This window comes from Trachypithecus francoisi, unplaced genomic scaffold (genome assembly GCF_009764315.1).
Source record: "Trachypithecus francoisi isolate TF-2019V2 unplaced genomic scaffold, Tfra_2.0 Lachesis_group8, whole genome shotgun sequence".
Classification (NCBI taxonomy): Eukaryota; Metazoa; Chordata; class Mammalia; order Primates; family Cercopithecidae; genus Trachypithecus; species Trachypithecus francoisi.
Window position 1 is genome coordinate 31,160,757 of NW_022681473.1, and position 15,350 is coordinate 31,176,106.

The 15,350-nt window shown below is 45.8% G+C and overlaps 1 protein-coding gene across 1 annotated transcript in view; it reads right to left on the minus strand.

The window, feature by feature from the left end:
- The window catches only part of KIAA1549L (KIAA1549 like), a 301,627-nt gene that overhangs the window by 18,997 nt on the left and 267,280 nt on the right, over positions 1 to 15,350 (minus strand). Inside the window, exon 17 of the mRNA XM_033205636.1 lies at positions 11,031 to 11,381. Within this exon, the coding sequence (XP_033061527.1) occupies positions 11,031 to 11,381 (351 nt within the window). The remainder of the gene's footprint in view (positions 1 to 11,030; positions 11,382 to 15,350) is intronic.

The window sequence follows — 15,350 nt, forward strand, 5'->3', positions numbered from 1 at the left end:
CTGAAATGGGTACAACAAGGGCTGCTGAGAAGATCAGGTAAGTCTGTGTGTGTGTGTCTTGCAATCTATAAAGCGCTATTCAAAGATAAAAGACTAGAACTGTCACCAAAAAAGTGAAGACTTTTATCAACATGTGAGAGGATAAAAGCGAAACAGACAGAGTCAGACAGGATTAGAAGGAGCCAGGCCACAACCTCCTTTAGCAAGAGAAAATCTAGAAATGTTCTCTGGGAAGACAAAGCTTTACTTGTGCTTCTCATCCGTTTCTTTCTTCAGGTATTCTGCCCATCAGATCCTCGAGGAGGAAGATGACAGGATTTTAAACCTGAAGGTATCAGGACAAAAAAACAGCAGCACAGTGGATCCACAAACAGGATTCTTTCAACGGAATGAGGTCTTCTCCCTCCAGCATGATGGCAGATTACATCTTCATACGGGCCAAACCACTCAATAACAACGAGGTCCAGGATTAAACCTACTTTTTAATGCTGTGTGAAACTGCAAGATGGCAGGGAAATCCCAAAGGACCATTCCCCTACCCCACACCTCAGCAAACTAAAACAAAACCATGAGCTGAAACCAGAGGTGGGAATGCTGAAGGTAAGCAAATACAAATGGCGAAGTGGCCTGGAAGACAAATGCCATATTGACAGTTGATGAAGACATTGAGCCTTGGAACAGGACGAGCTGAGGTGGCTGAACCCAAGGCACTCACCTCCAACACAAAAGGAGGCTAGCATTGGTCCCTTCTAGGGAGGGAGGATGGCTGGCAATGCTCCCAGCTCAGGCAGAAGCAATTGTAAATCCTCTTTGGAGGAGAGTATCCCTAAAGTAGTCTCTCAGGATTAGCATAGATTAAGATGAAGCAAATGGAGCTCATGATTAAGATCATGAACACACCAGAAAAGAGAAGTTAAAGAGAGTAGAAAAAACAAACAAGATTTAGATCTTTAAGGACTTTAGAGTTCGGAATTTCCAGACACAAGACAAAAAATAACAATGTAAGAAATGTTTTTAAGAAATAATTGACCAGGCCAGGCACGGTGGCTCACGCCTGTAATCCCAGCACTTTGGGAGGCTGAGGCGGGCGGATCACGACGTCAGAAGATCGAGACCATCCTGGCTAACACAGTGAAACCCCATCTCTATTAAAATACAAAAAATTAGCTGGGCGTGGTGGCATGCGCCTGCACTCCCAGCTACTCGGGAGGCTGAGGCAGAAAAAACACTTGAACCCAGGAGGCAGAGGTTGCAGTGAGGCGAGATTGCGCCACCGCCATTCAGCCTGGGCGACAGAGCAAGACTCTGTCTAAAAATAATAATAATTGACCAGACAGATACTATTAGAAATGATCTAGCAGTTTTGGAAAAGAATAGAACTTTCAGAAGTGAAATATGATTATTAAAATAAAAATATTCAATGTAGAGGAAGTAAATAATAGATTAATCACAAATAGAGAATTAATAAACTAGAAAATGGAATTGGGGAAATTACTAAGAATGATGCACAATGGGCCGAGAAGATAGAAAATATAAGAAATACAAGACATGGAGGATGGAATGAGCAGGTCTAACATGCAGCTAACCAAAGTCCCAAAGGAGAGAAGAAGGAAAACAAAGGCGAGGCAGTATTTGAAGAAGCAATGGCTAAGAATTTTCCAGAATATAAAAGTAAATTAATAATTCCAAGTAGGATCAATAAAATAAAACACACATGTAGATACACTGTAGTGAAACAGTAGAATACCAAAGGCAAAGAGAAGATCTTAAAAGCAACCCAAAAGGCATATCACCTACAAAGGGATGGCAATGACACTAACAAATGGCTTCTCATTAGCACCCAGAAGACATAGAATGCAAAGTGCTCAGAGAGGAGTCAACCTAGAAGTGTGTCAGCAATACTCTCTTTCTAGAACAAGAATGAAAGAAAACATCTGCCCAGATCCAGAAGTACTGACGAATCAATATGGAAAGTTACGTTACTATGCTGCACTTCCATTTCTTTTTTGAGCATCAGTAAACAATGTATGCAAAGGCAGCATTCAGGGAACCAAATCTTCAGCTCCACTACATCCTAAACGCCTTGGAGTACAGTAACCGTGTCTGTCTTATTACAGTAGTGGTCCATTACCGAGCAAAGTGTCTTGCACCTAGCCATGTTAAGTAACTATTTTCTAAATGAATGCTGAGTGAACAAGGAGTAAGGCAATTCACGCTGTTATCTTGATTCAGCCATTCCCTTTCTCTGGATATGTCATTCAGCCTTTCTGAACCTTGTTTTGGTTTGTTTTGTTTTGCTTTCCTTGTGAAATAAGGCATTGGCCTGTCTCACAAGCTTCCAAACGTTTCTTTAGCCATGACACCATTCCAGCAGACCCTAATACGTAGACAGATGAAAGCAGATTCTCTGGTTGAAGTTGGGGAGGAAGTGCTCTGGTGAATTTGGCCCTTCACTTATCTGTCTAATGACCTCCTGAGGACCTTCCTGAACCCTGAAGTTCTGCAGACAGTTAGCAAATCCTTGTCCTGGAGGTCCTTCCAGCTTTACCCTCCATGATTATCAATAAACCAAGTAAGGCACTTCTTTCCCAAAATAGACAAAGGAGATTTACAGCCCCTCTTCTCTCTTCTGGCCTCTCATGCTATTCAGCGGAGGAGACAGACAACCTATTTTTATCTCAGGTTGTTGGAAGCCTTATTCTGTAGTCAACAGAGTTTCCCAGCCAAGAAAAGGCTTTCTATGCCTGTGGATGTCCTATAGCAGTTCACCAAGAGAACCGATTAAAAGTTCTGAACTTCTGACAAGCAGCAAGGGAATTCCCTTCTTGAAGATTTTGTCAGGTGCAAAGCAAGATGGCACAGGAGATCAGGCAGTCCCTTTTGGGCTGTATCCTCAGGGTCCCAGGGCAGCCATGGGAGCCACATAAAACACAGAGATGGCAGCCTGTGCCACGTGCTCATGAGTTGAAGGAATCCTCCCCCTGGTGTCTTCTACCCACTCCTGTGCACGTTCCCCCTGATTCTAAGTCCTCTTTTCTTTGCCTTCTAGTTCCCTGTCTCATGTATTTGGAATCTGGCTCTCTCCTGGCTGCTCTGTGACAGGAATCCATTGGAAGCTATTGCATGAAACTGTTGCCAGGCTCTAAGTTTCCAGTGCCATGATGCTGGCTGTGAGGAACACCTAAGGACTCCGTCTTTTGCGGTCCCTGCCCTCTGGCCAGGAAGGAGATCAAAGACTCAGGACTGAAGGCAGTCGGGTTGCAGGTCTCTGAGGCTGAAGGAGGCTGTGTGTGACTAGAAGAGAGCACTCTTTGGGCTTAGAAGTTTGGTTGTAACATGGAAGGAAGGAAGGAAGGGAAGGAGAGAGGGAGGAGGGGAGAGGCGAGAGGGGAGAGGGGAGAGGGGGAGGGGGAGGGCAGAGAAGGGGATGGGGGAGAGGGGGAGAAGGGAGGGAGGGAGGAGGGGAGGGGGGAGGGGGAGGGCAGAGAAGGGAATGGGGGAGGGGGGAGGGGGAGGGCAGAGAAGGGGATGGGGGAGAGGGGGAGGGGGAGGGCAGAGAAGGGGATGGGGGAGAGGGGGAGGGGGAGGGCAGAGAAGGGGATGGGGGAGAGGGGGAGGGCAGAGAAGGGGAGAGGGGAGAGGGGGAGGGCAGAGAAGGGGAGGGGGGAGGGGGAGGGCAGAGAAGGGGAGGGGGGAGGGGGAGGGCAGAGAAGGGGAGGGGGGAGGGGGAGGGCAGAGAAGGGGAGAGGGGAGAGGGGAGAGGGGAGAGGGGAGAGGGGGAGGGGTAAGGGGGAGGGGAGGGGACCACAGTCTGAAGTTTCGGTGCTGAGTGTCCCTCAGGAGGGGATGAGGGAAGCGGGTCAGCACTATACTCTCTAGCATTCAAAGTGGAAAGGGAGACCCGACGAGCCCCAGTGCATGCTGGTCCCTCCTGTGCATATGCATTTCCCCAGGAGGAGGGATCTGGTAAAGATAAACCTCCAGGGTGGTACTACAGGGGTGACAGGCTGCAGGGGACAGCCTGGGGTTGGAAGGACTGGTAAAGGGGTCTTGGGCTTTGCATTAGTGGGGAAAGGCCATTGATAGGGCAAAGTCAACCTATCCTCCTTAGAAGCCCTTGTCCAGTGCCAGTGAGCTAGCCCCAGGGCAGAGTGGATGCTCCAATCTTCCCACAGCTGGTGGTTACTCTGGGTTCCTCTGCATGGTGCCCTCCCACAGCATCGTGCTGATCCTGAGAACCCTGCTCCAGGCAGAACAATGTCCAGCTAGAAATAACTTCACATCCTCGTGCAGGAGCCAGACTCTTCTACAAGGATAGTTCCTATTTAGTTGAAGGCAGAGGGCTTGGTAATTAAAGTCTAACTTTAAAGTAAAAACCCAGCGCTTATTTTGATCTGTCAATTGATCCATAATTACTGATGAGGCTTCCAAGGCCTCTCACGGGAAATCATAGAAGGTTCAAGCTGGGAAGAGCAGGAGACACACAGACCACATCCTTTTCCTTAACAGATGGGGACACTGAAGCCCAGAGAGGTAAACTGACTTGTGCAAAATCACACAGCCAGTTAAGGACACCGCCTCGCAAATCTGAGCTCAGGGTGAAGTGCTGCACAGGATGTGGGTTTCCTAAGTCAGACAAATCTGGGATTAAATCTTGGTTTTGATCCTTACCAGCTGCTTGACTTCGAGCAACTTACTTAACTTCTCTGTGCCTGCCTTCTTATTAGGTAATGAAGGTGAAAGTATCATGCCCTCATTTCAAAGCCTGTTTTAAAGACTAATTGTATATATGAATGTAATATTTGGCGCATGGTAGGTACTCAATAAGTGATAGTCCCTTCCCTCTGAGATGGAATAATATTCTCTTATAGCACAGGTTGAGAATCCCTTATTCAAAAGGCTCGGGACCAGAAGTGTTCTGGATTTTTTTCGGATTTTTGGAATATTTGCATCACTGGTTGAGCATCCAAAATCCAAAACTCCAAAATCCAAAATGCTCCAGGGAGCACTTCCTTTGAGTGTCATGCTGGCATCCAAAAAGTGACATGGATTTGGGATTTTCAGATCTGGGATGCTCAACCAGTAATCATAGTCATCTTTCCTCCATAGTTCTTCTAATCTAGGGCCCTTTCCCTGCCCCAGGGAAGGAGGCACAAAAGACTGAGGAGGGCACAAGAGCCAATTCTTTTTTGAGACAGTCTTGCTCTGTTGCCCAGGCTGGAGTGCAGTGATGTGATCTCAGCTCACTGCAACCTCTGCCTCCCAGGTTCAAATGATTCTCCTGCCTCAGCCTCCTGAGTAGCTGGGGATGACAGGCACCCACCACTATGCCTGGTTAATTTTTGTATTTTTAGTAAAGATGGGATTTCACCATGTTGGCCAGGCTGGTCTTGAACTCCTGACCTATGATCCACCTGCCTCTTATCAGAGTTTCATAAGCCAAAACTACTGAATTGCAAGAACCTAGGATTTTGAATACCTAAGTCCTAAAACACTCAGTTTGATGCCACAAACGAGATTTCAAAGAAGTGAGGTACATTTACACTCTGTGGATAGGAAGGAGAGGAGAGCCAGAGAGGAAGCAAGAGGTTAGATGCCAGTGGGCTTGGAAAATGAGCCCTCTGTCCTGTCTCACCCTGGGGGAAGAGGTGGAGGAGAGGACATAAGTCCCATCAAAATTTGGGGAATCTGAAAGACAAGGGACCTGTGTCTGCCTCTAGGAAACGCCAGGAATCGGCAACAGCACAGAATTCCCCCTCCCTCCACGGGGTACAGGAGAAGAAGAGTATGGTGGTATGGACGTAGACTAGAAGTGCCTTTAACAGTCCTGTGTGGTGGCAAAGAAGCCGCTGGAGAGGAGCAGGTGCGTGTGTGTGCACGTGTGCTTCAATAAGAGAATGATAGAGCAAGGGACAGAGTGAGCTCACCTGAACACACACACAAGCATGGAAGGAAGGAAGGGAAGAATCTGGTGAGGGTGTCTTGAGTAGGAGAAAGAGGATACAGCTATGCTCTGCCTGGATGGGCAACCCGAGAAAAGGTGGGAACAAGGGCTTCTCAGGGACATCAGCCGGACTGGTGAGATGAGGACAAATGGGGACCAGACACTGCAGCCTTCCCCCTACCCAACATCATGTAGGTCCCCAGAAAATGCGGAGGAAGAGCCTGAACTGAGACTGAGCTTCTGGCACGTGGAGAGGATCACAGAAAAAGAAAGTTACTTTTCTTGCCTATCTGAGTTTAAGGGCTAAGGATTCTCCAGCCTTCCTCTCCCGCCTTCCTTCTCTCTCCCTTATCATGCAGCCTTGCTGTATAAACTGTGGATTTTACTCACTATAAGGATTTTTCTAAGCTTATAAGGGTACTCATTTGCCAGAGGTAGGTGACTTACAGGGGAGGATTTCTTAGGGCAGTTCCAAGGCAGACAGCCCTATTCCCAATCTGGCCCAGATAGACAGAATCATATCTGGCCCAGCTATGATAGAACGGCCTGCCTTCAAGGACTCCTGTGAGCTGGACCACGCATTGTCAACAGTGACCGGTGTAGGTCCGCTCCTTTCTGGTGTCCTCACTTCATCAAACCACCAATGACTTTTGTATAACCAGAGGCGGAAGAAGCCCCAGAAAAACTGGCATGCCCTGGACCAGATGGGAGTTCAAAACAGATTCAAATTGATTTGGAGAAACACAAGAAATGTAACATTTCCTTTTTTTCTTTCTTCTTTCCTTTACTCCCATCCCCTTCCCTTCCTGCTTGCTTTTTTTTTTTTTTTTTTGAGATGGGATTGTTCTGTGTTGCCCAGGCCAGCCTTGAAGTCCTGGGCTCAAGCAGTTCTCCAACTTCAGCCTCCTAGTAGCTGGAACTACAGGTGTAGAAATGTAACATTTCTTGAATCCAAGTGTTGTGGCAGAATGGAAGTCATAGCTGATATATCTGCATATTTCATCATTAACAAAGGCTTGGAGGGAGTTGTTTGTTTTTATGAGGAGAGGAGGAAAAAAAGACCATAAAATTCCCAATTTTACCCCACAGGAGATACCTCCCTTACTAGGGCAATGATAAGAACAGACAAAACTCCAACTGGGTAAGCTTCTTCTTTTTTTTTTTTTTTTAAAATAGAGCCAAGGTCTTGCTCTATTACCTAGGCTGGAGTACAGTGGTGTCATCATAGCTCAAGGCAACCTTGAACTCCCGGACTCAAGAGATCTCCCAACTCAGCCTCCCAAGTAGCAAGGACTACAGGCCCAGCCAACTTTTTTTTTTTTTTCATAGAAACAGGATCTCATTATATTGCTCAGGGCTTGTCTTACATTCCTGGCCTCAAGCCATCCTCCACCTCAGCCTCCCAAAGTGCTGGGGTTACAGGCATGAGCCACAAATCCCAGCCTTGGGTAAGCTTCCTTATAAGAAGATTATACTCCAAAGTTTGAATATTCAAGTTCTCATCAGAGCCTGGAAGATGTCCCTATAATTCACTTTGGCCAGCGGGTAGAAAGAGTGTCGGATTTGAAGTTAGGCAGCTCTAGGTTCTAACTCCAGTTCTGCCATTTACAGCTGCCTAAACTTGGGCAAGTTTCTTGACTTCTCCAAGCTTCAGTTTCCTCACTGAGTACTTTGGGATAATAATATTGATCTCAGAGGGTGGTTGTTGGATTAGAAGAGATAATTTCTACATAGCACTTAGCTGTGTCCAGTAGACAACGGGAGCTCAATAGATGCCAACTATTGCTGTTATTGTTATTACCATTAATTCCATCTGTAAAGAGTCTAGTGGGGAAGATGTGTTAGCCCTGTTGTCTTTTTTGAAATCCCCTCCTCTGTCACCAACAGGAAGACTGTAGGATGTTTTCATTCTGCTTGGCACAGATCCATTATGACTGCTAGCAAAATTGGATTGGACATTAGATGTGGAGTCCAATTTCTTCACAGAGTTAACGGGTAAAATATGATCAAGAGTCTCCTGAACTGCACTGCAGAAATCCCAGGCCGCCAGCAATAACCTTTTCCATGATATAAATACCATTAGCCTGGCCTAGTGTATTTAAACCACCAGCTTCCAATTATCTTCCGGCAGAGCTCAAAGCGCCTCCTCTTTAGAAGACAGAAAGTAATCACAGTTATCCTTCTAAATTGCCACCTTTTCTACGGATTTCCACATTATCATAGCACAAAAGGACTCTGTATGAGCTTGGGTTAAGAATCATTATTTACTGTAGTCCCAGCTACTCGGGAGGCTGAGGCAGGAGAATGGCATAAACCCGGGAGGCGGAGCTTGCAGTGAGCTGAGATCCGGCCACTGCACTCCAGCCTGGGTGGCAGAGCAAGACTCCGTCTCAAAAAAAAAAAAAAAAAGAATCATTATTTATACTCTGTATTGTTAGCTATTTTCTCCTTTCCTGAAAATATGGACCTCATGGGTTGTTGATAAAGAAGGAAACCTTAATAACAAAAGAACTGCCTTTAATAATGTTCTGGTTCAGCCAGGCGTGATGGCTCACACCTGTAATCCTAGCACTTTGGGAGGCCAAGTGGGGTGGATCACCTGAGGTCAGGAGTTCGAAACCAGCCTGGCCAACATGGTGAAACCCCCTCTCTACTAAAAACACAAAAAAGTAGCTGGGTGTGGTGGTATGCATTTGTAGTCCCTGCTACTCAGGAGGCTGAGGCACAAGAATCGCTTGAACCTGGGAGGCAGAGGTTGCAGTGAGCCGAGATCGTGCCACTGAACTTGTACTCCAGCCTGGGTGAGAGAGAGAGAGAGAGAAAGAAAAGAAAGAAGGAAGGAAGGAAGGAAGCAAGGAGGGAGGGAGGGAGGAAGGAAGGAAGGAAGGAAGGAAGGAAGGAAGGAAGGAAGGTAGGTAGGTTAGTTCTAGTTTGATGACCCATCTCTCTGGTTTTTCACAGTCCTTTTCCACTGTAGGTGGCTTCATTTATAAAATATACATACCATTTAAGTTTTCACCATATGACCCACAATGGATTTTTTTTTAGATGGTTTTACAAAATTGAGATGCGACGGCTATGGGCCATCGCATCTTCTTACCTGTTGGAAGACTTGATCTGGTTGTCTAAGCCTTTCTCTCTGAAACCCAGAACTCATCCTAGATTCCCAGAATCTGGCATCTATACATGCACAAGGCATTGTCTATCACAGTCTATGGTTTATAAAACTATGTCTATTTTTTTTTTTTTTTTTTTTTGAGGCGGAGTCTCGCTCTGTCGCCAGGGCTGGAGTGCAGTGGCCGGATCTCAGCTCACTGCAAGCTCCGCCTCCCGGGTTTACGCCATTCTCCTGCCTCAGCCTCCTGAGTAGCTGGGACTACAGGCGCCCGCCACCTCGCCCGGCTAGTTTTTGTATTTTTAGTAGAGACGGGGTTTCACCGTGTTAGCCAGGATGGTCTCGATCTCCTGACCTCGTGATCCGCCCGTCTCGGCCTCCCAAAGTGCTGGGATTACAGGCTTGAGCCACCGCACCCGGCCAACTATGTCTTTTTTAAAAGATATATTTTAGATGCTATGGTGATGAATGAAATGCAAACTAATTAAAATTGTGATTTAAATCACAAAAACTTACAACTTCTTGGTTTTTTGACTAAGATCAAGTGTAAATTACAGAAGCTTTCAGTCATTGGGTGTTTTTTCAAATATGGAAATATAATTGCTACTTAATAATCACAATATTATTCTTTGTTTTTTCAGAGACAGGGTCTTACTATGTCACCCAGGCTGAAGTACAGTCTCACAATCTTGGCTCACTGCAACCTCTGCCTCCTGGGCTCAAGCAACCCTCCCACCTCAGCCTCCCAAATAGCTGGGACTATAGGCGCATATTAGCCATACCTGGCTAATTTTTGTTTTGATCAGGTTTCACCACGTTGCCCAGGCTGGTCTCGAACTCTAGAGCTCAAGCGATCAGCCCATCTCGGCCTCCCAAAGTGCTGGGATTATAGGCATGAGCCACGATGCCCAACCCATGATTAATATTTTTATAGCATTTACTATGTACCAAGCATTCTTACAGTACCTTACATACAACAACTCATTTAATCTTTACAAGTCTAGAAAGTAGCTTATTTTTCTCATTTGTAAAGACTTTAAGTAATTTTCCCAAGTTACAAAGCCAGGAAGTGGCTGTCAACCTAAATAACAGACTTTTTTTTTGTCTCTAAAAATAATGATGTTTATTTGGGAATGGGTATTGCAATGGGAATACCCATGCCATAGTAAACTGTGTTCAGGGAGATAAAGGAAGACAAAAGTTTTTAAAGGAAAAATAGGGAGGATTGCATAATTGTTTTGAGAAAATTATTCTTGGCTGCAAAAATCAATGACAAGTGTGGTACCAGTTCAAGCCTGGACAGGCAGTTGCTGGACAGATGTCCTCGCACAAGTATTTTTTTTTGTGTATAAGGTTGCAATGGCCTTTGTGCAAGATTGTGATTTTTGCAGAGTCTTTTGTGATAGTTCTTGCTATTAGGCATTTATGCATGAAACCCCCCCCCCCTTTCCTGGCCTTCCCTGGCTCTATTTGCCAGGTTTTTTAAATTTTTCATTTAATTTTATTTAACACAAGTGATTCCATTCTGATTTTGTCAACTTTCATCTGGTAGACCTGAGATTTAAAGTCGAGCCACCTGGCTCAAAGCCTGTGCGCTTAACCACTAGGCCACACAACCCCTTAGCATGTGGCTCTGAGATGCCTTTTGATATTTAAAGCGGGTCTCAGGCTTGAAAGTGTAGGAAACCACCAGTGCGTGAAGAACACGGTCAGCCATTTACAGGAGGGATATTAGAAAAGGCAATTCATTCTAAAATACATTATGGCTGGAGAGAAGGGATTGCCCACAGGAGTCAAAAGCTTAGGCTTTGGATCATGGGTGGAAGATGGGATGATGGGATGAGGGCCCAGCATAGTTCATCTCCAGATTCCAAAGCTTTTATCTGTAGAAGCCCCTGCTCTGAGTCTCCTGTTGGAACTCACTGGGCAGACTGACCCAATGATGGCAGGCGGGTGGGATGAATGACTTACCGGCCGAGGCAGGCTGTACTGATACATTTCTGGACGGTAGGTCGGCACCCACTGCACCCCGGCCCTGGGCCGCGTCATGGTCCCCGGAGCGCTGGTCACCACCTCCGAGTAGGGCAGGTGCTGGGCTGAGCCGTAGGCTTCTTGGTGCCGGCTCTGGCCTGCGTGGCCCGCGGACGCCAGGCTGAAGGCCTCCTCCAACAGCATGTGCATCTGCTGCCTGACCTCGTCAATGGATGGCTGGGAGCTCAGCGTGGAGGTCTCCGAGTGGCCTTTCACCTGCCGAGACCTGGAATAGCCCCGGGGCTCATGAACTCTGTCAATGTTGGTTTCCTCTATGATTTCAGGCTCAGTCTGTGGGAGGAAACAAAGCTCATTGATGTGATAATTAACTTTCCTTCCCATGAAGGTGCTCTGCAATTTACTCTAAAACATTCACTTGAACAGATGCTGGTATGCATCTGTGCTAATTTAAATTATATTCTATGTACCCTATCCAGGAATTCACACTAGTGGGGTAGTCAGTGTCCTCTATCAGGAAGTCCACACTCTGGGTATCGGTGTGTCCTTCAGTTGCCCATAGTTTGACCACCGCTGCAGGCTTTGCCTGTTAGTGTAACAGACTTGAGAAATGGCTTTCACTGATGACATTAATGGTACTCTCTAAAATATTTTAGAGACATTCCCCACCTCTACGCCTTCGGGTATAAGACCCTGGAATGTCTTGTAATCTACACCCAGAGGGGTAGCATTCTAGATTCACTCCCTAAATGGTCCTGTTTCCAGCCATTGGTTAAGGAAGTGCTGATTGCCTGATGCTAGTTATCAGAGAGAATAACAAAATCCTGCTTCTAGATCACGGCTCTTAAGGCATGGTACGCAATCAGAAGCTCTGGGGGCGAGGCCCAGCAATATGTGCTTTAATGAGCCCTCCAGGAGATTCCGATGCCCGTTCAAGTTTGAAATCCACTGATCTAGAACATTCTCCTGCCTTTCTTCACTGAACCTTTCATTCAGTGTGCACCTTCAGTACCAGGGTGGGCAGACAGCTGGGACTTCATAAGCTTCCAGAGCAGGCTGCATGGATGGTCTTGTGCTTGCCTGCTAATGAATGCTTGCTTCATAAGTGTCTGCTTTCTTGCTCTGAGGCTTCTCTGCCATCATTAGGTGGGGATGCCTGTAGGAGTTTATCCCACCAGTCTGGACATGCATGAATCTCAGGGTGCAAGAACACAAAAGGGAAGAGAGAGGGACCGCCAAGGCGATACGGGGAGGCTGCTGCCTTGTGGCAGATGCCATAGCAATAGCCAGAAATAAAACGTGCACAAAGAAGATAAAAGACAGTGTGTTCAAAACATTCCAACCAGGAGAGTTACTTTAACTTTTTGGTATTTCAGTTTCCTCATCTGTGAAATGAGCATAATACTGCCTCAAAGGCTTTTATAATGATTAAATAAAGGCACATCTAAAGATTTTAGAGTAGTAGCACATGGTAAAAACAATACTAGTTGCTGTCATCATCATAATCATCATTATTACTTTATTCATTCAATTGCACATATTTCCATGTAATTACTATGTATAAAGCACCCTGATGCATAAAATAAGCACAGCAAGTAAATGTCATGAGGGAATTCACCCAAAATGGGGAGTCCTTCCCTCCTTAAATATTACACATGAAGGTCATAACTGCGTTATACTTCATTTAAAAAAATATATTTACCTTTTTAGCATTAAATTAATACATGCTCATTAGCGAAGAAAGTGAAAATATAGAAAGCACACAAAAAATACACATTTCTTGTCATCTTATCTCCTAGAGTTAGGACTTGGCTAAAGTTCAAGACGAAAAGTGAGGTTTTCTATCAGCCTCTAAGTCTAGACTTATCAACAAACATCTATAGTAAGTAATTTAAAATATGTACTATTTTTATACTAATAAGAGCAAGGACAGATTCTGGAGTAGAATGTAAAGTTACCTTTGCAATCATAAACAAGAACTCAAAGACATTTCATGCCTGGGTGCATGACCCCCAAACCCCTGGGCTGGGGGACACATTGGGGCTCTTCGGCTCTTAGAGACTCTTTAGAGAAAGGCTTAAGGTCACTGACTGGGAAACATGCTTCCTGAAAGCCAGCAGATCTGCCTGTTGAGATGTGGTTTTGCCTGGAGATACCTTCTTCAACAGCAAATGCAACTCTTGAAAGTTATGTTCTTCACAATGCATAGAACATTCAAAACTGGATTGCAGAGCCAGAAGGGACTTTAGGAGATCACTAAACTCAAGCCCCATTTTACATATGGGGAGGTGACTTATCTGAAGTTACTCAGAGGCAGGCAATGGCAGAGGCTCCTGCTCCCAGCTCCTGACCCGCACACATCCTGCAGCACGGCACTGCCTCTCATGACAATGTCCTGCTCATGCCGGTTGCTAGCCACACAAGGCCCTTCCTCCCGACATTCAGAGTCTCCCTGATACATAACGGAGGCTCAATGCTGAACTGCTCCCAGGTGGGAGATTAACAGCACAGGGGTGAGCTGAGGTACGATTTCCCCACCCCTAAGCTGTGCTATGCATTTCCAGCCATATTGGTAGATCTATTATCACATGAATTTATAGTTGTGCCTTAGGGCAAAAGCATCCTCCGTAGCAACATTTCCCTATTCCCACTGCCCCAAGAGCCCTGGGGTGGGTTAGTACTGGGGGTGGGTGAGTTCTTTCAGTAAGGTTGGTAGGGAACAGTGCTAGGCCACCGCACATATGTGTTATACATATACACACATATGTAAGTGCTACCTTTGCTGGGAAGGTAGAGACTTTTTCTCCAGGCTCCCACTGCCACCGACCCCATGACCCCCGAATGGAGATCAGCCTCTGCTTCCCCCATAAGGTTTCCATTCCGCATGGGGAGTTCCCTTTAACTGGAAGGTCCAAGTATGCTCTCAACAGGCTTGATCAGGCCACCAATCATCTCTCGATAGCTACAGATAGAAACAAGACTAGCTCTCATTATACCTGGGCTTCCTCTCATCACACTTGGATTTGCTTAAAGTGTGACTTCCCCAAGACTGGATACTCCCTGAAGCCATTTCACTTCTGTTTCTCAGAAGCCTAGCACAGGCACTTGGCATTTAATCAAGCTTTGTGAACTTAAACTGAAATAAATTCTGTCCACTTCCCCTTGTTAGCTGTAAGTTCTAAATTTCTTTTCAAAGACTCAGTATGTCAGTATGTTCAATTCTTTGCCTTCTACTTTTAAACTTCACTTCCTCATAAAGAAACTTTTTTCAATTACCTGCTCTACCCTGACTCATTCCAATGACCAACTCCACCCTGACTCATTCCCATTACCTGGTCCACCCTGACTCGTTCTGATTACCTACTCCACCCTGACTCATTCCAATTACCTGCTCTGTCATAACCATTTTTCCCACCAAACCACTCACCCCGTCACTCTTTAGCCAATCGGAATTAGTTCAGCCTGTGCGGTCTAACCTTAGCCAATAGGGGAACGACACAGCAGCAGGGGCCATGTGCGTCAGGGATAAGAACCGCTTCTCCTCCCTTATCCAAGTGTGCGCTCACCATTGCTCCATCTGTAAGGGTGCACCCTTCTATAGAAGTAACTTGCCTTGCTGAGAATTAAAAAAAAAATTTTATATTCAAGTGCTAATTCTTTTGCAGCACTGAAACTTTATTTATAACACCCTTGAGGTGGAAGTTGAGGTTAAGATAAAAGGCCCACTTTCCCTAACACATTTCCTCCAATGTTAATGAGTTGCATGACAATAAGAAGTCGCAGAAACCCCATAAGCCTCAGGCTCCTCATCTGTAAAATGGGAGAATTGAACTACGGTCTGACATTTATGTTTCTTGGACTCTACTTGCTCTAGGAGATGCCATACTGCTCCTATTATCATCATCTTTGGGGAAATCTGACATCCGCTCATGAAGGGAACCATCCCCTGCACCTCCCACCCCAACTAAAACATATGAATAGTGATAAGTTTGCCTTTTGCTTAACAGACAATTATTGGTTTCAGCCCTGGGTTGGGGGTGATGGATACAATAATTAATAAGATAGTGACCCAGCCCTCAAGGAGCTCCCAGTCAATGGGAGGAAACGAATAATAGCAACAGCAATAATAGCAGCTTATCTTTATCAACAGCTTACATGCCAGGCACTGTTTTAAGTACTTCATACATTTCGGCTCTTTTCGTTCTTATAAGAACTTATAAAGGCCGGGCGCGGTGGCTCAAGCCTGTAATCCCAGCACTTTGGGAGGCCGAGACGGGCGGATCACGAGGTCAGGAGATCGAG